The sequence below is a fragment of the Cupressus sempervirens genome, chromosome 5, assembly GCF_028749045.1.
Source record: "Cupressus sempervirens isolate cs-2001-9-10 chromosome 5, ASM2874904v1, whole genome shotgun sequence".
Classification (NCBI taxonomy): Eukaryota; Viridiplantae; Streptophyta; class Pinopsida; order Cupressales; family Cupressaceae; genus Cupressus; species Cupressus sempervirens.
In genome coordinates, this window is record NC_143122.1 from 290,010,904 (window position 1) to 290,035,306 (window position 24,403).

Below are 24,403 nucleotides of genomic sequence, written 5' to 3' on the forward strand. Positions count from 1 at the left end.
TTTACTAAATCAATTGTAAATCACTGCATTCCAAGAAGATCATTCAATTCCAATTCTAAACATGACAATATGCATCAAGTAGAAGTTGAATCAGGATGTCAAATGGAAGATATTTTTTAAAAGAGGGAAGTGCATTGGAAATTAGGGAAGCTGTTGAGAACAAGAAAGAGAAGTGGGCTTGTGGGTAATGACAGGGAGATGTGAGAAGGAAGAAAATAGCTAAGAAGGGTGCAGTAAGAGGAAAAATAATCCAGTGCCTATGGACTAAGTGTGTGGGAAGACGAAAACAGAGTAAAAAAAAGACAAAGAATGCATACCAGAAAAAAATACAAGACTACAAGAACAATAATGTGTGGCTGAAGAAAGATGGGGATTGTGTTTCTTGTTTGGATTCATTGATTATGGGAAAGTGAATCTTTGTCAAAGACAAATTTTAGAGTTTAATATTTTGCAAATTGATGCCATTATAATATAAGTTATTTTTTGTGAGCTTGATCAAATCTCTCTGGATGCACAAGGACTTAAAACTACGAGCAATTTATACCAATAACTTGCTGGTTTAAGTCGAGGATTGCCATTCCTATTTGGAGACCGATGTATGTGAATGGTTTTGACACGCTATAAACACTAGTTTTTTATTTTTGGGTTTCTATCACAACAGTAGAATCCATTCAGTCAAATAAAGTAATTTTTAACTAACCTAGTGTGTATTTAGTTCCAAAAGTTGATGTTCCAGGCACAGTAGAGAAGATAAAGTTATCATTGTGATATTTGTAATCTTGAAGAGCACTTTCCCAATCAAGAACTCCTACACAAAACAATGCATACCCAATTATAGTCAATCCATGAAAACAATTTGTACTAAAGCATCTACTTAGCTTTATTTAAAATAACATAAGACAAAAAATTACCAAGAATGAAAACTGGAAATATATTAGTACCCATAACTTCAAGTTTTTGTAGCTTTGATAAAATCACTTCGGTTCCAACATGTTCATTGAAACACCCAAATATATTTTCTGATCCATGAGCTCCGAAACCCTAGCCGTTTTCTTGAATGTACATCAAATATTTGTCACTTTTTATTGCTTTATATATCCACCTAGCTCCCCGCAACAGTTCATCCTAAGAGAACACCCAAGAAAATCAATTCAACTAATATTTTGCTGCAGTATTATCTGAAAGCATACCACATTTATTTACTTTTACCTCTAACCCCGAAGAAGAGCAAGAGAATGGACATACTGCAGACCTAAGCAAGTTATTGTAAGATCCTCTATGCGTATCAGCGAAATCAAAAATCTAGAATAGGAAGTTTGATAATCTACTCAACAAAAAATACAATTTAGTAAAATTGAATTCATAAAGCCGTCAAAATTTACCATGATGGAAGTGTGAATGAGCCTCCTAAAATAGGAAGTGTTCGTTCTACAGAACACTAAGGATGCAGCTGCAGTTGTTTGAGCAGCAACATCTGAGCTAGGATTCTGGCCATCGAATTTATAAGCAGATCTGACAGTGTCCATATCCTCTGGCCTCTAGCAGCATTTGTGATCATTGTAAGGATCACTGACCTGCATAATTTCAGACAAGCCTCAATAATGTATACACCCACTTGAGACAATGATAATAATTCATGACTGAAAACATTCACACAGTTTATGCCTGAACAAATATGGTGCATGGGTGAGCAGTAGTCTTGAGAAGATATTATGTGACCCAGCATATAAGTCTTTGTGTTGGAGAGCTCACTACCCATGAATCTACCAAACTCCAAATAACTCCAAGAGAGAATTGAGCTATTTAAGTTATTGTTGGGCGCAGAGTTTATTGAGCTAGAAGAGGAGACATTCCTAGCCACTACGGCTTGGCATAACCTTGAAAGCTAGTTGATGGGGTTTATGAGGTGTGATGCAAGAATTGTGAGACTTGACACTGTATTTTTCCTAGAAAGATCATAATAAGTTTGGTTAAGGCTATTCCTCTTTGATTGGGAACTACACGAGGAATACATATCACATCTCTCATTATGAAATGATGGTCTCCTGTGTTATGAGAAGCTCCTTGGTCAAAATTTTAGAAATATACGAGGAAAGAATAGACTTTGTTGAAAGAAATGTTGGAAGACTTACTTGAAAGACTAGGAACAATCTCTGCAAAGACATTTGGAGATTATATATGGTCAAAGTACAAGACAAGTGCGGATGATGTCGGTGCTCCTATTTCTCTATGTTGATACTTCAAACAAAACCAAACAACCAATAATTTATAACCAATATCATAGGCGAATTAATCAACATTTGAATATATATAATATATAATGTGGGGTAGAGGATATATTAACCACTAGTCTTCCATTGTCATTTTAATTGATTTATAAACCACTCTTCTTCTAAACTAAAAAAATTGTAGAAAGAAAATTATACCACTAGAGGTCTGAGTTTAGTGTAGGAATATGTACTATGTTTACCTTCTCCCTACAGGTTGAGAACTCCTTATAGAGGTCTGAGTAGTCTTTCTAGTTCTTGGAACATGTTGGATTGTAGCTATGACACTCATTAACATCCTTAAATGGAGATAAATTTTCCTCAGAACAATCACTTGTTCCGAACACATCCATACATGATTCATCTATTGTTCCTGGTAAGGTTCTTCTTGATTTTCTTGCTTCACTTTCACCTCAAGTTTAATCCTATTGATTCCTACATGTGCTTCATTTTCTCCATCAATAATTGGATGTCACTAAAACCTTTGATTTTCTCCATATTACTTGAGTTTCTTGCTTAAGCCTTTGATATCACTAATATATCCCAACTCAATCTCCACAAAGAAAACAATAACCTGCAAAGAAAAAATGAACAAAATATAAATGGGAAAATTGATTCTCTTTTCAACAAAGGTATGTTTCTATAATAGGAGTACCAGGCCACAAAGGACAGAGTATAGTTCATCAAAATAGTGGACTCTGAAACTCTAAAACAACAAAGAATAGTTCATCACTATTGCAACTCTAAAACAATGAAGAATAACTCATCATTATGGTAACAAGACATCAAGGTAACAACTCATAACAGAGAGAGTACAATTATGCATATGACTGTCAGTGACATTATGCAAAAGATGCAGTGACAATGGAACCATCAACAAATAGTGGCATTGAACATCAAACTAAAATACATATGCAGTCATGTGCTATAGAAAAGAATAATCTAACCATCAACACTAACGACATAGCAGAGATAATGTCTGAAAATAATTGTCATGGTTATCAAATAGGCAAGTTGTTTTTGAAAAGGAAAAAGGGTACAACTATGTTGTGATAAACCCAAATCAATGTTACTTGAATCACAGTGATCAATCTAAATATAAGTTTGAGAAGTATGTTAAGGAAATGCTATAGCAGTAAGCTTATAAAATACAATGAAGTCATTGCTGCATCATTGATGATAACACTAGGGCAGCATGCTATTGTAGTGGTAACATGCAGCTATAGGAGTTAATGCACTCATTGAGCAATCCCAAATCAAAAGAAATCATCAGCAATAAAGGAAACATTAATATAATGAATATCATTGATATCTCATGAAAGGAAATTGTGTTGTATAAAGCGACATGACAGTACAATGAAGGTGTTAGCGCTGATTTATTAATACCATTGGCAACTGCAAGAGATTATTGTTTGATGGAATATATAAGTGCACTGCCTTGAATGACAGTAGGCCATGTTTATAGTTAATACTGATGGTGATCAGCAAAGTCATATATTATGACAATGTCACCAAATATGCCATTAAAACAGAGATGGCATAAAACCTCCACATTGACGTTGATGCCACCTCTGTTTGGGGTTGTAAACTCTTTGATTTGCTTAGGCTTCCTTCTTGACATTGCACATCTCAGTTATTCCTTTGACTACAATTGGTTAGTTTGCAGAGCATGCATATGAGTAAACCAAATTATAAGAAAATAATTTTAAAAATATATTCAAACAAGTCCCTTTAAACGTCTTAAGTTCAAGGTTTCACTACATTATTATTTTTATAGTATCTTTTTCATAGTTAAAGCACTGACTAAGCACAAGTTGCTCAAGTTTGTGCATACTTGTACACGCATTCACCTCCTATAACACTTCAACAATATCTTAGGGTGTTAACTTATGACACTTTGCTTGTTTTGTATGCTTCTATTCTAGCAGTTGAGGGATCCCAGTGGCCTTGGTTGTTTGGAAAGGTTTTGAGGTTGTGATTCACTGGCCTTAGATTTTAGAAAAGACAAATTCTGAGAGGGGAGAGGTGGGAAAAGGGTTCACTGGCCTCGTATGTTAGTAATGATCTTTCGGGGGCTGGGGTTGGGCATTGTGGCATGGCCTTTGATGTCAGAAGAGGTTCTAGACGAGGTTGACTTCCTTGTGGGATTGTTCATTATGGCATTTACCTAAAGAGTTTTCTGAATTCTGCATTGACCCAGGCCAGAAGGCTTGCTTCAGACAGTGCGTTCAATCTCCATCTCCAACTGTGGGTGATCTTCATCAGCTCTATTCTTCATTAGGGCAATTTTTTTTACTTGGTTCTCATGGTTTAGGGTTGAACTACTTGAAGTCTATATCTTCTCTTTATGTACAATTTTTTAGTGCTTAATGTTTGATTAATTTTAGTAACCTAGGGTCTTTTTACCTGAGCACTCCCCTATTGTAATTGAATATACTCTTATAACCTATTAATGTACTTTGTTAATATTTGGACGTTAATACATTGTCTTTCTTTCATTTTGTATTTGTCTCTCACAGTCTATTGTGTTTTCTAATTATACATTTAATAGCTTCAATACTCTCAATTATAGAACCAATTTGGTCCAACTTAAAAAATGGTTGCAATAATAACTCAATCATCACATTGTAGAACAACAACAAAGATTTCTAATTGTATGAAGGGAAGGATAATTAGATTACCTTCAACAAAGAAAATTTCATGATTTTCCACCGAACACCTCTCATACACCCTGCTCCAATACTCAATAACCATTAATCATGATAATTGATAATTAAAAGAAAAAAAGACTACAATGCTAAATTATAACCATTATTGAATAATAATACAATAATATAGTACTAAAAAACACAACAGTACTACAGTAACTAAAAAGACTACACTCTGCTCCAATAATCAATTACCACTAACATAGACAATACCTCTTCCACTAAACAAAAGAAAACTTTAATCCTTATTTTGTTTACATAGGAACATCCAAATTATATTAGCAACAAAACCTACCCATTAGTAAGATTTCAATAAACTAAATAAACAAATCAATGTCTAAAATATACTTTTTTAATCCACACTGACATGTACATGGTTACATAAATATATACAAGGATATGGCATGATTGAAGCAGGAGCAGTAATGGTGATGTGCCTTGCATTTGCAAAGAAACCATTACCTCTAAAATCTGACTCAGCTGGAAATGTGGTTAGGAATACCCAGATAAAGATTGTTGATTTGAACACCAGACTCTCACTTCCTCATTCTCAATCAGGAGAGATCTGCATTCACAGGCCATAGCAACGTATGAATATTTATGATGTATTAAGACTCATCTTTGAACACTCGTGGTACTAGATTATGAGAGTCATTAGAACGTCTTTCTGAACAAGCATTCCCTTCTAAGAAGTTAAACATTTAGTCAGTAAACATGATGTGCAAGCAATAATAGAAGCAGTCAATGTATTCCTCTAAATCTTGAGCGCTCAGCTAGTGAGTTTCACAAAACTGACCTGAACATCATCAACCCAGAATCAAAGCTACGACTGATACACGTTCAAAACATTCATCTGCTACAGGTAGTTTAATGATTGTCTACACCAAGCTCTAAGAAGATAGAATATTCAGTAATCCATGAACCCAGTAAATCTTTTGTAACGCTTTAGAATAAAATGTCTAAAAGGGATTGAGCTAGAGGTTCTAGATCAGTATTCGGCGTTTAGTTGATGACTAAATTTTCTGAATGAATGTGAAGGTTGACCAGTTTTCTGACTCCGAATGGAAATTTTGGAAGCATTTACTCTTGCACAGCCTTCCACACTGGTCAAAGTTTCCATTGTTACACAGTCAGCAATTTCTTGTCCTGACGCTTTTCTTCCCTAAATTTTCCAGAGTCAGAGGGCTACAGGACCATTCTCATTGAAAAAACTGTAGCAGTCATGCTTTGCAGCCGTTCCACTGTCAAACCATTGAAAATACCAACAGAAAATCCAATCAGTACAATTCATCATGTTACAAGCTGTTATAATCTCCAAACCAAAAGCCCTCAGCAAAGAATATGCCCAGAAAAGAGCGGAAGAAAATTCATGGCACTTGAACATGCAACTGTGTGATTTGATTTGATAATATACTTCTGTACAGTCCCTATGAGTGTGATTTGATTTGATAATATGCTTCTGTACAGTCCTATGACCAATATTGGGCATTGAGAGGAATCAATGTCTGATTTACATCAAATCCCCATGAACTAGTTCTATTAAGATTTATATTTCTAAGATTGTGCTATGGATATTCTAATTGAAGTGTGCTCTAATTTGTTTGATAGAAGTCCTAGGTGACTTTCTACTCCATCAAACATAACTTTAATGAGGACTTATGCATATAACTTGTAGAATTGATGTATGATTTCACCACCTCTCTCTATTTGGATGAGATAACTGTGGCAGGAACCATACGATAAATTTGTATCATTCATTGGATTGTCAATTATAATGACACCTGCCCCTCCAGATACATACACTCCTCCAGTTTTTTCAAGAACTTAAGATGGAAAATTGATAGAAATAAATCTCAATCATTATTGACAGCCCTAGAATACAAATACAAGAGACCAAATACAAATCTATTACATTAATCTAACATGCTGATTGTGGACAGCAGGCTAGGAACATGCAGGACAGATCAACCAGACTTTTTAGAAGCATGTGAAATATGGCCTTAATTCAATATGAAATATATGGAGGTGACACAACTACCTCATTATTACCGTATGTAGACAACAGTTCAAACAGTCATAAACCCATGTAGATATATAAGAATTTTGAGGAGATTATATACAGTCAAAATAGTCTTCAAGTATAACAAACTAATTCCTACCACTAATACTACTTAAGTTCTACCATATATGTTACAACATTCAAGAGATCCTATGCTCATGATCATTGTCTTTCTTCTATCCCATTTATAGTACCCAAATCAGATTTTCTGACTTTTCAAATATTGTCAAACTTCAAACCATATTTAAATCTTTAAATTTAGATCATACCTAGGAAATCTGATGCAGAGCACTTTGAACCCACAGACTCCAACAAGATAACTTTCCATTTTTCATCATCACAAACAACACCTAAGAAAAACTCTTTAAGGGGAAACTACTTCTCAATACCCATATCCTCATTTTTTAAACATCTTACAATCTTGGTTTTGCATGGCATAAACCAGAGGGATCAAGCTGATCAGAACTTATATGTTCTTGGATGATCACTGATCATTAACAACTTCTTCCACAAAGTAGGCCTACCTCCCAATACTTGCTCACATTGATGAATAATTCCCCAGTCCAAAGAAATTAAACTCACTTCACTTCTACTAGTGAGACACCAAATGAAACTAGATCCTTCAAACACACTGTCAACTCCCATCCCATTAATTGATCACATTAACAATTAGGTCTATTAGGCAGTTCATGGAAATGTCACTCCGTCCACCTATTGCTCAACCATTCAAAAAGGGTGAAAATACCTGAAGATGTCTACCACAAATAATGAAAACACTATGCACCTATACCATTCCTACCTACTTTGACCAAAGTTGACCAATCAAGGCCTCCAAGATCACTATGCACCTAATGGCTTTCAAAGCCATACAAATGAACTCAAATGAATGCTGCCTATCTAACTTCAAGAACAATAAAAATGGCCTTAAATTGGCCCTGCTACATCATTTGACTAAACAATATAAATAGCATTAGATTGGCCTTCAATTTTCCTTACTACATAAATTGGACTTACTATTAAAATTTAGCACAACTTCTTTGCCTTAGAGATGCTTGGAGAGGAGACAAACAATGACATGGTCATCATGCAAATAGAGAACTACATCGAGTACTACAGATTTAAGTATAAAAATATTGATAATAAAAAGAAACAAATAATAGAAACTGTAAGAAGTTGCAAATTGAATAAAGGAAGTCCATGTGTATGTTTTGTTGCTACAAAATTGAATAAGGAGAGTTGACAAACATGGCATTGTGCAATTGAGATATTTAACAAATGGGGCATATGGCTGATGTTAATATAATTAATATTACATTTAGGGGAGACTAGTTCATGGTGTCTTCTAGATCAGAATAGATTTTGACAAATACTTAAGGAAAATAATAAAAATACGTGGAACATGAAGGCTAGTGCTGATGAGTTGTGGTTTCTTCTAACGTGGATTCAAAAAAAGATTCTTGCTATTCTTTAAGAAAAGTCTTTCACAAATATAATAATATTTAATGTCAAATAACAAGTCGACGAAATGATAGATCAATGCTATGAGCCTCAACATCTTTCCACTGCAACTTCTATCACCATTACGCAAATTCAACACCAAGAGGATCAAATCAAAACCAATAATAACCATTATACCTAGAGTTGTCTGCTACGTACAGACAAGTTTCTCATGCTTTCAACTAAGGAACAAGCGTAAAAAAATCCAATAATGAAAAGAACTTACAACTAATTGAGCCACATTTCCATTTGTATAGATTAAATTAGGCATGGTTTCCATGTGTATGGAATTCTCAACTGGTCCTCTATCTAACGTGCACTTCCATAATATCTAGATACAGAATATGAAGATAAACATCTGGGCACATATGGGTATTCCTTGATCTACATGGAATGCTTGCTTCAAAGTGACTACTGTTAGCGAATATCCACAAATCCTCAAGGCAATATCTGTTAGAGGTAGAACAAGAGTGGGAATCAAAGTATTCAGTAGGTTACAGGACTAACAATTGTTATTTTAGTGAGTAGCTGAGTTGCAAGAGTTTAAATGGTTGCAACAGACTGTAGTAGGGTAATCAATATGTATTCTCTCTCTGAGCTTTTTGAAACTACATTTAGCCAAAGAAAGGAGTAAGCAGTTGCTACTTCTACTTCTTGGATAAATATTTTGTGTAAAATTTGTCCTGGTTTCTTATCATAGGTAAAAATATGCATTTTTTGACTTCTTACTGTCAACTCCAACACTTCTAGGATCGGTAAAATTAAAATTCTTAGTGATTGGAAAGTCACTATCGTGGAATCACTGACATATGGTGAGATAAATCATTTACCTCAAATATCCCACCATTGAATTCCACCAGATATTTTATCAGAGGAAAACAGAAAGTTTAATCTAGAATTACTGATCAACATGAAACATCCTTGAAATAATGAGGAAAATGTAATGGCCCTCTCTATAAAGGCCACAGAAACCCTCAAACCGAACTTAGGAATTTTGTCAAACACTTGGCGTGTAACAGTAACAATATTCAGAATATGGTAATTTCAGATTTGATACTTTCAGAATATAATCACAGAATTACAATATATATAAAGCCATTGAACTATATTTCAATTACAATGCAATAAATTCTGAAATTATTTTATTACCAATTCTGGACTGATTATTACAATGACTGTATGATAGCAAATTTACCCAAAAATTGACATATATTTCAGAATGCAAGAACCTGGTTTGAAGAACTATGGAAGAACACCACGTTTTGCTACAGATCGTTGATGAAGACCTCCAACTGCACCCCCAAACTGTCCTTAATTTGCTGCTGCTGCCCAAACTAGCAAGGCCGTACCAGGCCGTACCTGTACGGCTGCTGAAATAAAATAATATTAGGGTTTTGGGACCCCCAAATGCAAGGAAAATGGACGCCTAGGGTTAGGTAGTAACCCTGTAAAACCATAAAAAATAACTCCAAGGGGTTGAGGAGATATGAGCAATTATGTGGTTCCGAACCCTGCTTTGCCAATTCTGAAAATGCACTTATTCTGTCTTCAAACTCTTGTCAAATGCTTCTCCAATGATAGGGCAAATTTGAAATCCTTATTCCAACCAAAAACAAACCCTAACAATGAATTCTCAATAAGCTCCAATGAGATGGCTGAATTACCAACTCCAATTATGCAACAATTCAAGTGATATTTCACACCCTCAAAGTCGCCAATCCAAGGGAGTGATTCGTTCCCAAAGATCGAATAATTTGCAGATCCAAAGTCCACAAATGTCTTCACAATGAAGAAGTAGAAGAGTTCTCCAATCCAAGCATGTCCAAATGAGAGGCCCAGCCCTCTATTTATTCACTTTTCTAAGAAGTTGCTAGAACTTCTAGAAACATCCTTTATAATTTCTCATTATAATGCACTTTTTTATAATAAAGTAATTTTATAAAATAAAAAGTGCAACTCAAATTAAAATTATAACATGTGGGCCCCAATATCACATAATGATAAAATATAACCTCTTAACACTTCTTCAAGAGTAAGATATGACTATCTGATCCGCAGAATTGACTCTCTTTCCACACCATTTGCCTAAGAGAGTCTGGAATAGGCAAATCCATGATCAATGCCATGTCGAACTAAAGAGGGGACATTACAGTCCGCCCCTCCTGAAATTGCTTGGCCTCAAGCAATCTCAACGCCGGGTGCTGCAAAATAGCCTCCCCCTCCCAAGTAGCATCCTCAACAGGTAAATCTTTCCACTTAACCAAGTATTCTCTGATCACCCTTCTACGAAGCTGCTTTTCTCTGCTCTCCAGGATGGATTCTGGTACTAAAATCAATTTTCCCTCATCGTCTAAAGGAGGTAATACTGCAGAAGGCACCACATTCTGACCCAACGCCTTCTTGAGGCGTGACACATGAAACACATTGTGCACTCTGCTGTCTGTGGGAAGCTCCAACTCATAAGCCACTTCACCAACTCGCCTGATAATCCTGAATGGCCCATAATAGCGTGGCTTAAGTTTCTCTGCCCCACTCTTCTTAAGAGTAGATTGCCTGTATGGCTGCAACATGAGGTAAACCATATCATCTACCTCAAAACTACGCTCAGTTCTCTTCTGGTCTGCATACTGCTTCTGCTGGTTCTGAGCTCTTGCAATATTGTCTTTGAGGGTAGCAACTATATCCTTACTCTCCTGTAATAATTCACCTGCACTGGGTACCCGGCTGTCGCTCAACAACAAATCCAAGAAACTAGGTGCTTCATAACCGTAAAGTGCCATGAAGGGTGTCATCTGTATAGTCATATGATATGTAGTATTGTAACAATACTCGCAGAGATATATCCATCTGACCCAAGCTCGCTGCTGAGCTACCACATAATTCCTTAAATACCCTTCCACCCATTTGTTCACAATTTCTGTCTAACCATCGGTTTGTGGGTGATAGCTAGTGCTGGGTGTAAGCTTCGTGCCACATAACCGGAATACCTCCTGCCAAAAGTGACTCATGAAACGGCTATCCCTATCACTCACAATGTTCTGAGGCAAGCCGTGCAATCTGAAAACCTCCCGAAAGAAAACCTCTGCCACCTGAGCTGCTGAATGTGTAGTGGTGATAGGAAAGAAATGAGCATATTTCGTTAATCTATCTACCACCACATAAATACAATCTTGTCCTTGTACCTTGGGCAAACCTGTGATAAAGTCCATGGAGATGCATTCCCACTTCCTGTCGGGAATCGGAAGTGGCTGTAGGAGCCCTGCCGGATAGCTGTGTTCTTGTTTGTTTTGCTGGCAAACAAGACACTCTCGAACATACTACAAAACATCAGCTTTCAGCCCTTTCCAAGTGAACCGTTCTCAAACTGACTTGTAAGTCTTGAAGTACCCGGGATGGCCTGCTGTCGGTGAGTCATGAAGTGCTTTCATAATCAGTTGCTTAACCTTCGATCCTGGGACTAGGTAAATCCTGTTCTTGTGAATGATCAAATCATCCACAAGTGTGTATCTGGTATCAATCACTGTTCCCTCTACTATATCGGAGGCCCATGTATCCCTGGCATACTCTGCTATAATCAAGTGTCGCCAATCCTCTGATATCTGAACCATAAGAGTGAGGTGTGGCCTTCGAGATAGAGCATCTGCAACAACATTCTGAGTTCCCTTGACATATGAGATGTCAAAATCATATGCCTGCAACTTACTTACCCACTTTTGTTGGCGATCATTCAGGTCCTGCCGTCCCAAGAAATGCCTCAGATTGTTATGATCAGTTTTAATACAAAATTTGCTACCCACAAGATATTGTCTAAATTTGGCCAAAGCATGCATGATGGCCAACATCTCCTTATCATATATACTGAATGAACGCTCAGGGCCTCTGAGCTTCCTGCTCTCATAAGCTATGGGGTGCTTATTCTGCATAAGTACAGCACCTACTCCCTCTCCAGATGCATCACATTGAAGCTCAAATGGCTTCGTGAAATCAGGTAATGCTAGAACTGGGCACGTAGTCATTATCTCCTTAAATCTCATAAAACAGTCCTGTGCCTTCTGAGTCCACACAAATTCCCCTTTTTTCAGTAAATCTATCATGGGAGCTGCATGTCGTGAGTAGCCACTGACAAACCTGCGATAAAAACCACATAAACCAAGGAACCCCCTTAACTGTGTAAGGTTCTCTGGTGGAGGCCAATCAACAATAGCGCGAATCTTTTCAGGATCCATCCGCACTCCCTCTACACTAATGATGTGTCCTAAATATAACAGCTCGGTCATCCCTAAGTCACATTTGGACTCCTTTGCATACAAGGACTCCTTCTATAGAATGCTCAACACCGTCTCCAAATGCTCTAGATGCTCCTGCCATGATCGGCTATAGATCAAAATGTCATCAAAAAACACCAGCACGAATTTCCTCAACTGATGGTGGAAAACTCTGTTCATAGTGGACTGGAAAGTGGCAGGTGCATTGGTCAGGCCGAAAGGCATGACTACAAACTCAAAGTGCCCACAATGACATCTGAAAGCAGTTTTCTCAATATCCTGTTCACGGACTCTGATCTGGTGATATCCTGATCTCAAATCAATTTTCGTGAAATAACAGGCCCCATGCAATTCATCTATCAACTCATCAATGCGAGGAATAGGATACCTGTTCTTAATGGTTCTCTTATTTAATGCCCTGTAATCAATACACATCCGAAGCGTTCCATCCTTCTTTTTTACCAAAACAACAGAAGATGCAAAAGGTGACTTACTGGGTCGGATGTGCCCCATCGCTAGCAACTCCTCAATGGTCCTTTCGATCTCATCCTTGAGTCGCTTTGGATGTCGATATGGTGTGACCATGATAGGTTTAGCACCTTCCTCCAGCTCAATAATATGCTCAATGCCTCTGTCTGGTGGCCTGCCTGGTGGAATCTCACTGAATACCTTTTCATACTTAATCCTCAACTTCTGAATATCAGGATGATATTCCGCCTTATGTTGCTCCTCCTGTGTAGGTATCAAAGTACAAACTGCTGCCCACTCTATATCATTATGCCTAGTTAATCTCTCCAGCCACCTAAATGAGATAGTCCTGATGTCTCCATTACGGATAGCCTTTAGTACATGAGTCCTACCATTCATTTCGAATTGTATCTCCATATCCTCTAATCTTAGGGTAACCACCTTCAATGAATGTAGCCACTGCATTCCAAGTACTATGTCCATGTCACCCATGTTGACCACATGATAGTCCGCCTTAAACTCATAGTTGTTCAAGCGCAAAGGTAAGTCTCGTACCATCCTGTCACAACGAAGAGTGTATCCATCAGCTACCTTGACTCTTAGTCCCTCGAATTCCTCAGTAATGAGTCCACGCTTCTCTACGAATCGTGCATCAATGAAATTATGCGTGGCACTTGTGTCCAACAATGTAATAACCTTCTGTCCAGCCAAGACTCCCCGAAGTCTGAAAGATCCCTCTCTCTGGATACTAGACAGTCGTGCTTCCTGTAAATGTAGCTCTGTTTCCTGCCTTTGCCCTGCACTGTCTATCTCCTGCTCTCCCTCTGCTTCATCAGGATCCTCATCATGATGTTCTGAACCATCTGAATCTGAGCCTTCGTAATAAGCCCACATTGCCCGGTTGGCCTTCCCTTTTGGCCTCAGAGGACAGTCATGGCCGTACTCATACGGGCCTTTGCAATAGAAGCATAGCTTCTTCCTACGCAAGTCATTAAGTGTCTCCTTGTCCAGCCTCTTACTTTCTTCCTTAGGTAGCTGTGCCTCTCTATGAAAGGGTTTCCTGTCCTTATCTTTTCCTGAAGGGAAACTCTTTGCCTGAAATTTATTTTTAGAAGCTGAAGAGGAATCCATGTCACGAGCTTTCTTAATGGCTTCCTGTAAAGTGGGAGGGTTGAGAGCTTTAATCCACCCTCTCAACGGATCAACTAACCCATCCATAAATAAAACCAATAGCCTTCGTTCAGATACATCTGTTACTAACACTGCAAGTTTCTGAAACTCTGAAATGTATGTTTCCAATGAGCCCCACTGTTTAAGCTGGGCTAATTCCTTGAAATGGAGTTCTGGATCTTTCTTATCAAAACGTTCAATCAGTCTCTCCGTAAACTCCACATATGAGGTAATGTGTGCATGACCCATAGTGATCATACCATGATGCCACCATTCGTGTGCTAACCCATCCAGGTGAATTGCTGCATACTTAATAGCTTCTTCCTCAGACATAGGGTTCAATTGAAAGTATGTGTCAAGCTTTTGAACCCAAGCTCTTGCTATAGACTTCCCCGAGCCATCATAATATGGTAACTGTAGTTTGCCTACTTTCTTTCGTAGCTCATAGTTCTGAGTCCTGTCTTGTCCACGGGGCATATGCTTCATCCGCACATCCATATACTCTCTAAAGGTGATTGCAGCTGTAAAATTTGGACCTCCTGCTTCCCAATCTCTCCTTAGCTGATCCTGTATGTCAGTGATCTGGGGTTCTGGTACCGGCTGCTCTGGAGCTCTAGGAAGGAACGTAGGAATCATAGGCCTCGAACTCACTGTCCTAGCTTGCTGGGGGGCATGACCGAAATTGTTCCCAATTCGTTCGCCTCCATTATGTATCTCATCCTGATTATTCTCATTCTGATTGTGACCATTTTGATTATTTCCTCCACCTATGTTAGCGTTCAACCCCATTTGTCGAGCCATCATCTGCATCATAAGCTTCATTCTCTGGTTCTGTTCCTGTGCTCTCTGTTCTGCTAATCGCTGTCCCTGTGCCAAAGTGTCTAATAACTGTAAAAATCTCTCCTCTCGCTGATCTGGACCAATATTCCCACCTCTATCCATATTGTAGTCGTAGTCTTGATCAAAGAATACCTCCCCTGTGTCAGTATGACTGGATTCTATGTCCACCTGGATAGACGAGCTAGACTGTTCGTTCTGCAGGTCTGAAATCCTATCTTGTCTTGCTTTGGTATTGCGGAAATTATAAGGCCTTTGTCGCATGCTCTAATTTTAGTGTTTTGACATTTCGTCAAACACTTTCCCTCCTATCCAGCTGTTCCAAATTCCCTATAAGACCTCCACAGGATGGCAGGACTTATAGCTCTGATACCACTGTAATGGCCCTCTCTATAAAGGCCACAGAAACCCTCAAACTGAACTTAGGAATTTTGTCAAACACTTGGCGTGTAACAGTAACAATATTCAGAATATGGTAATTTCAGATTTGATACTTTCAGAATATAATCACAGAATTACAATATATATAAAGCCATTGAACTATATTTCAATTACAATGCAATAAATTCTGAAATTATTTTATTACCAATTCTGGACTGATTATTACAATGACTGTATGATAGCAAATTTACCCAAAAATTGACATATATTTCAGAATGCAAGAACCTGGTTTGAAGAACTATGGAAGAACACCACGTTTTGCTGCAGATCGTTGATGAAGACCTCCAACTGCACCCCCAAACTGTCCTTAATTTGCTGTTGCTGCCCAAACTAGCAAGGCCGTACCAGGCCGTACCTGTACGGCTGCTGAAATAAAATAATATTAGGGTTTTGGGACCCCCAAATGCAAGGAAAATGGACACCTAGGGTTAGGTAGTAACCCTGTAAAACCATAAAAAATAACTCCAAGGGGTTGAGGAGATATGAGCAATTATGTGGTTCCGAACCCTGCTTTGCCAATTCTGAAAATGCACTTATTCTGTCTTCAAACTCTTGTCAAATGCTTCTCCAATGATAGGGCAAATTTGAAATCCTTATTCCAACCAAAAACAAACCCTAACAATGAATTCTCAATAAGCTCCAATGAGATGGTTGAATTACCAACTCCAATTATGCAACAATTCAGGTGATATTTCACACCCTCAAAGTCGCCAATCCAAGGGAGTGATTCGTTCCCAAAGATCGAATAATTTGCAGATCCAAAGTCCACAAATGTCTTCACAATGAAGAAGTAGAAGAGTTCTCCAATCCAAGCATGTCCAAATGAGAGGCCCAACCCTCTATTTATTCACTTTTCTAAGAAGTTGCTAGAACTTCTAGAAACATCCTTTATAATTTCTCATTATAATGCACTTTTTTATAATAAAGTAATTTTATAAAATAAAAAGTGCAACTCAAATTAAAATTATAACATGTGGGCCCCAATATCACATAATGATAAAATATAACCTCTTAACACTTCTTCAAGAGTAAGATATGACTATCTGATCCGCAGAATTGACTCTCTTTCCACACCATTTGCCTACAAGAGTCTGGAATAGGCAAATCCATGATCAATGCCATGTCGAACTAAAGAGGGGACATTACAGAAAACTGGTCAGAGTTTGGCCTTCTATGGTTCGTAATCCTCCAGGATATCACCTGGATGTACATTAGGATGTATCCAAAGCCTGGTATAGAGTTCATAGAACCACCAAAGCCACTAGAAAACAATATATTATTATGTTTTTCAATTTTGGCAGTAGTCCTGTTACAAGTTGTCATCTAAGGTACTGTATATAGTTTTTATTAGTAAAGTAAGGCACCATGTACTTCTAGGTACATTCAAAGATTAATTTTGGGTATTTTGTCAAACTGCAATTCACAGGCAAATATTGCAGTGCTTCTGGAAAGCTGGGCCTTTCTGGCTAAATCATTGATTTCAGCATTATAAATCTGTTTCTTAATAATGTGTATTTTTCAAAATATCCAATTTGTACTTGTCTACTACAATTGACCCTATACAATTAGATCTAAAAAGGGAAAGCACATTGGACCGTTGAATCAACAGTAGCAGCACCCGATGAACATTATACTTAATACAGTCAACACAATGAAGCAGTCGATTATCACAGTCAACCAAACTTGCAACAAGAAATATAAGAATTTCACTGTAATATCAGATATTAAAACTGTATGCTCAGGTTGAACCAATGACTTATAAAGTCATGAGGGCATGAACAAAACGTTTTACTAAGGAGATGACTTTTCTCAGCATTTTAGCCATGAAATAAGAATTAGCATATATTATTGAGTCAGCATATACAGCCACCGAAATGTAAGAAAAAAAGAAAGAAAAGATACGTCCAAGCAGTAAACACGTAGTGGGTAATCGATGGAGAAAGGAAACAAAAGATAGGCTATGGATAATTTCGTGGACCTTTAAAAGGTAGTGCATAACACAATTGATTATAAAAGAGGAGTGAAAAGGATCGAACAATTAGAAGAGTTCAAAAAAAAGGAAACATGAACACCTTGGAAATAAGCAGCAATAATATGTAACTTTCAGATTCCTATTCATTTTCTAATAATACAGAGTTTATATATATATTTGTATTCATGATCAGTACACTAACTATTATAAGGGGCAGAGTATTACGTACTTCCAATCAACCTATGTAGCTAGAAAGAAGATCCACAACTGTTTGTAGAGGTAAAAACATGTTCTCTAGAAATTATTGCTTCGTTGAGATAATCAAACCAAACAAGGGAATACCCTGAACATTTAAAAATCAGCTATTTAGAGTGCTGGAGTTAGAATCAAATCAGGAAAAACTTCTCATGCTTTCAATCACAAAATACATATCAACACATCAGCTTAAAGAATATAAGAGACAGAATATAATTGAGGGTTACTTCAGACTTCTATGCAACTATGTCTACGAAACAAATAAAATAGAAACTCAGACATTTATTAATAAAGACAACACCCTTATCCATTCTTAACTCTACCCAAATCTTCATATCTGAGATTTATAACTTAAAACATTATTGCCAGTAATGCTCCAGATGTAGATTATCATAAAAATCATAGCAGAGATGGATTATTATGCTGATTTACTCTACGTGTAAGATGTACAGTTTAGATCATTGGGAAGATACCTAATCAGATTCATAGCATTGTCCTTACCATTATTACTATTATTATAACTACACATTAAATAACATGAACATTCAAGAGATATCATAGCTTGATTCATTGGAACACTCAAAAATTCAAGGAAGGAAACCTATTCTCATTAATTTTACAAGCTACTATCATAAAACTTATAGTATCTAGGCCAAAATATTATAATACTGATAACATATATTAGTATTGTGCCTAGTTTGATTTTTACACACCATTGATGTTGGACTGTTGAAAGGCTTTCTGAGTCATCAGAAAAGTATTATTGTCTGAGATAAGTAATCTCTGATATTATTAAAAATTTTGTCTACTGTAATGATTTTCGAAGACCTTTTTAATAAAATTCTTTTCTTCCAGGCTTTCCCCTTTGGGGGTATTAACATCAAGATTTTTCTCAATTTTCTATGTCATTTTCAGTCATATATTCTATTTGCTATAGTGTTTTAGATTTATGTTAATGGTGTATGTTCATGTCAGTTCATCTTTTTACATATCACTATTTATTCTTGATATCTTTTACAATATTTTTGTTTGAACATGAATTTGATAAAAGCATGTGAACTTAAAGAAAATTGACGTGAAAGTGAATAGTACAGTTAACGACATCATTTTCAAAATTCTATGATATGGAAGCATCAAAGATAATGATACTCGTGAGGAACAAATCTAACAGAATAGATGTGTGAATATACAGTCACTAAACTGAAATGACATTTTAATTGAACATTGGAAAGACATGTATCAAAATGCCACAAAGTGGGTCCTTCAACATACAAGAATGAAAAACAATCAATTGTATGGTTTCCACAGAGAATATGTTTACATCTGAGAACGAGGCATGGTGTAAGCTAGTTACATTTAGGCAAATTTCATTTCATTACAAAGCAATACAAGAGCTCCATTTTTTTTGGGTCTTCAAGTTGGTTAGCTCCACAAGTATTTCCATTACCGCCTCCATTTCTAACATATCCAATTTGTTCGATGAGTCCTAGAGAGAAAGGTTTTAGTTGTGGATATACGACATCTAAAATACGAAAAAATCTGTTCACAGTGATTTGTATATCTATAAAGGTGCTAGAAGACTCCAAAGGAATTATCGAAGCCAATCATTATAGACGCACTACATTGGAGCCCGATGTCCTTTGTTTTGTTTTCCAACATAAGATCATGATGCATGCTCTACAAATGAATCAAAATTATATACAGAAGTTGGGTTTATTTCTATTGAAGATGGTGAATGGGATATCTCAGAGTACCCATGCAAACAATGAAAAGGGACAATAATAAGGAAGGAATAACTCGTGCACACTATACAGAAATGAAGAAACCACCATTGATAATAACCAAGGTGGATTTCAGAATAAAAGACCCAATGTTTAAAAACTATTCATCTATAGGGCAAGTTGACAGTTTGAAACCCGATACTTAGAAATGTTCCCTCTTTTTGATTCAGCAAAACATTAGGGTACATAATTTTGTAATTTCATTTCATCATTTTAATACGAAAGGAATTGCATGTTTATCTTGCCAGGCAGTAATATCTGCTTTGTCTGGAAGTATTTCTTTTAGATAAAAACTTGTGTGCAACTATGTGTGCTTCCTAGTTCATTATTTGTATTATATTGCCAAGAAAAACTTATGATGATGTATGCATAAGGATTTTAGAAAAAATGTTAAGACTTGAAATATATTTTGTGTGCTATAGGAAAGAGCAGATTCATCTGTGAAAGAAACAGAAACAGAAAAGATAGCTTCGTTGTGTAGGCTTTGCCATTTATTCATAAGTGGATACCATGCTCATTCCCTATGGTCATGTATTGTGCCAAAGATGATGTTCTGTTGTAACAATATCATATTCAAGAAGGATTAAAATCATTAAGGGAAAAAAATAGTAGAGATTGAATCCAAAAAAAATAGATGATTTCCATTATAACATAAGTTTCCTTACTATTCACATCATGACCACTTCCAGCAGACATGTTACTCACCACAAGTACCATCACTCACCACTTGATTAAAGTCTAAACCATTAAAATATGACTTAACATGAAGTGAGAAGATTATAGAAACACGAACAATAATATCCAAAACAATGTTTCAAAAGCCACTCACCTGTTGATCTTGTCGCCTTAATCTTTTCTCAATTTTGGTTATTCTAGGTACTAAGAAAAAGGAGAGCATGCATCCTGATAAAGGTAGCATTTCTTCTTAAAAAGTTATCAAACATCCTTCTCCCCGGGACAATTCAACATTTAAGTTTTAGAACTGAATATGGGAAATAGCAGAGTCTAAAGACGAGCTCTCTGAGTGACTAGAGTTTGGGGATTCCAAAGAGAAGCCTAGTGTTTAAATCTACATAACACATGATGAACTATTGAATTTAAGCTTCTTGATACCACTGTCCCACTGCTATGGCACACTGGCATCTTCCATGAGTAGATAGATGAAGGCTAGAATGACCGCCATGAGCAATTGATCAAGTATTTATGCAGTACTTGTGGTTGTTGCCTAGATTAACCACTCCCCTTTCAAAAGCTTCATCTCCAACACCAGATCTTCCATTTTCTTTTGTATTTTATTTTACTATTCATTTATGAAAGTTAATGGGCAAGTCCGCGGGGTAATATGTGTGACTGTTGGCCAAAACTATTATCATGGTGGGCAGCGTTTTGAATTTCAGAGGCTATTTTCCGGTTAGAGTCCTTCAAAATCATGGGAAGACAATTATTTTTAGCTTAAGAAGGGCTTTAAGCATGCAGGTAAAATGGGTTTGTATTTGGGCTTCAAAGTGGGAAATATGTTGAGGATTTATTTAGGGAATTTGAATGGCACTGGGGTCATGCATATGGGCCAAGATCAGATTTTTATTCGAAAACTGAATCTACAAGCCCAATTGATCCATTACTTGCTTGAAGGCAATCAAAGTCTGTGTGCCAATCATCGGTCCCCCTAAGGGTTTATACCCCAACCTACGCATCCCCCAAAAGTTGCAGGAGCAGCCTGAAAAGCTATATCCAATTACCCATTCTCTACATGGAAGGTAAATCAGAAAGTAGCTCCTAGAATTTGTATTTTGTTTCAGTTTTGGTATGTTTTGGCCTTACCTACAATGAATTGTAGTGGGCAACTTGAATTCGAAGTCTGCGCAGATACATCCCTTCCTAACAAAAGCATGTCAACAAACTGCCAATATTGAGATCATCGTGGGTTGATTTGACATTGTTAAGTACCAAGGGAAGGTGGAATACCTTCAATAGTAATGTGGGTTTCCTTATAATGTTTCAACTTTCTTAAATTTCATACCATTATAAAAATAGCATATTATTATTGTGTTGATTTGACATTGTTAAGTACCAAGCGAAGGTGAATATCTTCAATGGTAATACATGGGTTTCCTTATAATATTCCAACATTCTTAAATTTCATACTATCATAGAAATAGCATATTATTATTGTGAGACTAGGTGAACAAATTGTTGAATAGCATCCATCACAACACCGATTGGAAAATACACAAACGGGAATAGAGAGAGCATATTACGAGGTAATTGGTAAATACTTGCTTGTTATTAACAGAGACCGAGAGGTCAATTTATACAAAAGAATGAGACGATGTGTCCTTAGGAAACGATCGTAAAGAATAGAAAATATTCTATTCCAGAGAAAGCAAAAAACAAAAAGGAAACTAAAGCTAAAGATATTTACAAGATAACCATTAACTAATAATAGACGTCTTATCTATTATTGTAATACCCTCCCTTAATGGTTAATCTATCGAACGCACCAAGCTGTCCTCTGAATTTGACAAACTTATCAGGACCAAGAGGCTTGGTGAGAATGTCTGTAGTTTGATCTGTGGTAGGAACATACTGCAGATCTATAGTCCCATTTTCAACCAGCTGTCGTATGTAATGACAATGAACATCCACATGCTTGGTTCGTTCATGGAAGACTGGATTCCGTGCTAACTTGATAACGCCTTCGTTATCAACAAACAGAGTAGTCGGTCTTGCTGGTGACATCTGCATATCCCCAAGCATCCGACGAAGCCAGACAGCTTCACATCCTGCCTTAACAGTCCCTCTGTATTCAACATCTGTAGAAGAGAGAGAAACTGCCTGCTGCTTCTTGCTGGTCCATGTGACTGCACCGGATCCCAAACTGAACACATATCCAGATGTTGACTTTTTATCATCAACAGAGCCTGCCCAATCTAAATCTGTGAACCCACTGAGTTTAGGATTAGAACTCCGAGAATACAGAAGTCCATAATCAGAAGTGCCCTTCACATAACGAAGCACACACTTTGCTGCCATCCAATGATCAGCCTTAGGAGCTGTCATAAAGCGTGAAATATAGCTGACTGCGAAGCTGATATCAGGCCTAGTAGCAGATAGGTAGATGAGGCTGCCTACTAGTTGCATATACGCAGTATCATCAACGGAAGGAGAATCAGACTTGGCTGATAACTTGAGACCTTTCTCCATAGGTGTAGATGTAGGTTTGCAATCCTGCATTCGGAATTTGTCTAACAAGGCCCTGGCATATTTGGACTGAGAGATGAATATACCAGAAGACTGTTGCCAAACTTCAACACCTAAGCAATAATGCATGAGCCCAAGGTCAGTCATATCAAAGGACTGGCATAAGTGTTGTTTGATTCCCTGAATCAAAGATGCCGAACTGCCAGTGATGATCAGATCATCCACATAGATAACCAGAAGGATGATGTCATTGTCAGTAGTCTTGATGTACAGATTTGAGTCTAAAGAACTCCTTTTGAAGCCTTGATCACTGAGGTACGTATCAATCTTGATGTACCATGCCCGAGGGGCCTGCTTCAAACCATAGAGAGCTTTTACCAATCTGAGAACCTGATGGTCTTTACCAGCAACCTTGAAACCAGGAGGCTGCATCATGTAGACCTCTTCATGGAGATCACCATTCAGGAAAGCACTCTTTACATCCATCTGATGGACCTTCCAGCCAAACTGTGCTGCCATGGCTAGGACTAATCTGATGGTGCTCATCTTTGTAGTAGGAGCAAAGGTCTCCTCATAATCAATGCCTTGACGCTGAGAAAAGCCTTTTGCCACTAAACGAGCTTTGTACTTATCCAAAGTACCATCTGATTTGTATTTGATTTTGTAGACCCATTTGCAGCTAATGGGTTTCTTCCCTGGGCGAAGATCAGAAAGGACCCAAGTGTTGTTCTTCAGCAAGCTCTGGTGTTCAAATTGCATGGCCTGTTCCCACTCTGGCATTCCTTTAGCCTCGGAATATGTTTGAGGTTCAAACACACTGTGAATGTTGGCCATAAGAGCAAAGTTAACAGAATCTGTAGGTTTGCTCTTTTTCCGAGCAGTTCTCCCATCAATGAGCTCATCATCATGAAGATCAGCAAGTGTCTTAGCCCACCACTTAGGTCGGAGAGGAGAATGACCAACAATAGTACTAGGAGATGCTTGATCAGCAGGATCCTGATCAGAAGAATCTGGATCAAACTCAGGTGAAGCATCTTCAAAACGAGGTGATCCTGCAAGAGAAGCCGAAGGTGGCTGTACAGGTATCACTGGCAGGACTGGAGCTGTAGGAGCTACTGGAGCCCTCCCATCAGGTGGACCTAATGGAAGCCGAACTCCCAAATCATGAACCTGCATAGGCCGATCTGTTGGATCAGGAACAGGAGAAACAGGCATGAATGGTCCTCGCTGCTCATCAAAGACTACATCGCGGCTGTATATGAGACAAGATGTCTCAACATCAATAAGGCGGTAGGCTTTGTGAAGACTGCTATATCCAGCAAGCATCAGTTTCTGACTCTTGGCATCCAACTTGGTGCGTGAAGCATCAGGGATCCAAACAAAAGCAAGAGAGCCAAAAACCTTCAGGTGACTGATTCTGGGCTTGCGACTTGACCAGGCCTCTTCTGGAGTTTTACCTTTGATCGCCACTATGGGTGACCG

The 24,403-nt window shown here is 37.5% G+C and overlaps 1 protein-coding gene across 1 annotated transcript; it reads right to left on the reverse strand.

Moving 5' to 3' along the window:
* Positions 1–855: 855 nt before the first annotated feature.
* Positions 856–18,011, reverse strand: LOC149555714 (endoglucanase CX-like). The gene is made up of 5 exons (XM_089833683.1): positions 17,914–18,011; positions 5,438–5,540; positions 4,949–4,998; positions 1,383–1,574; positions 856–1,125 (listed from the first exon to the last, which is right to left on the reverse strand). The coding sequence occupies exons 4-5, from the start codon at positions 1,524–1,526 to the stop codon at positions 1,042–1,044; spliced, it is 228 nt and encodes a 75-aa protein (XP_089689809.1). The 5' UTR covers positions 1,527–1,574; positions 4,949–4,998; positions 5,438–5,540; positions 17,914–18,011; the 3' UTR covers positions 856–1,041.
* Positions 18,012–24,403: the final 6,392 nt, after the last annotated feature.

What these genes read in the sequence shown, in the direction of transcription:
- LOC149555714 (XM_089833683.1), bottom strand. Translation starts at nt 1,526, where the DNA reads ATGGACACTGTCAGATCTGCTTATAAATTCGATGGCCAGAATCCTAGC. An exon ending in TCATTCACACTTCCATCATG is followed by an intron (nt 1,126 to 1,382) that starts GTAAATTTTGAC and finishes GTGTTCTCTTAG; the next exon opens with GATGAACTGTTGCGGGGAGC.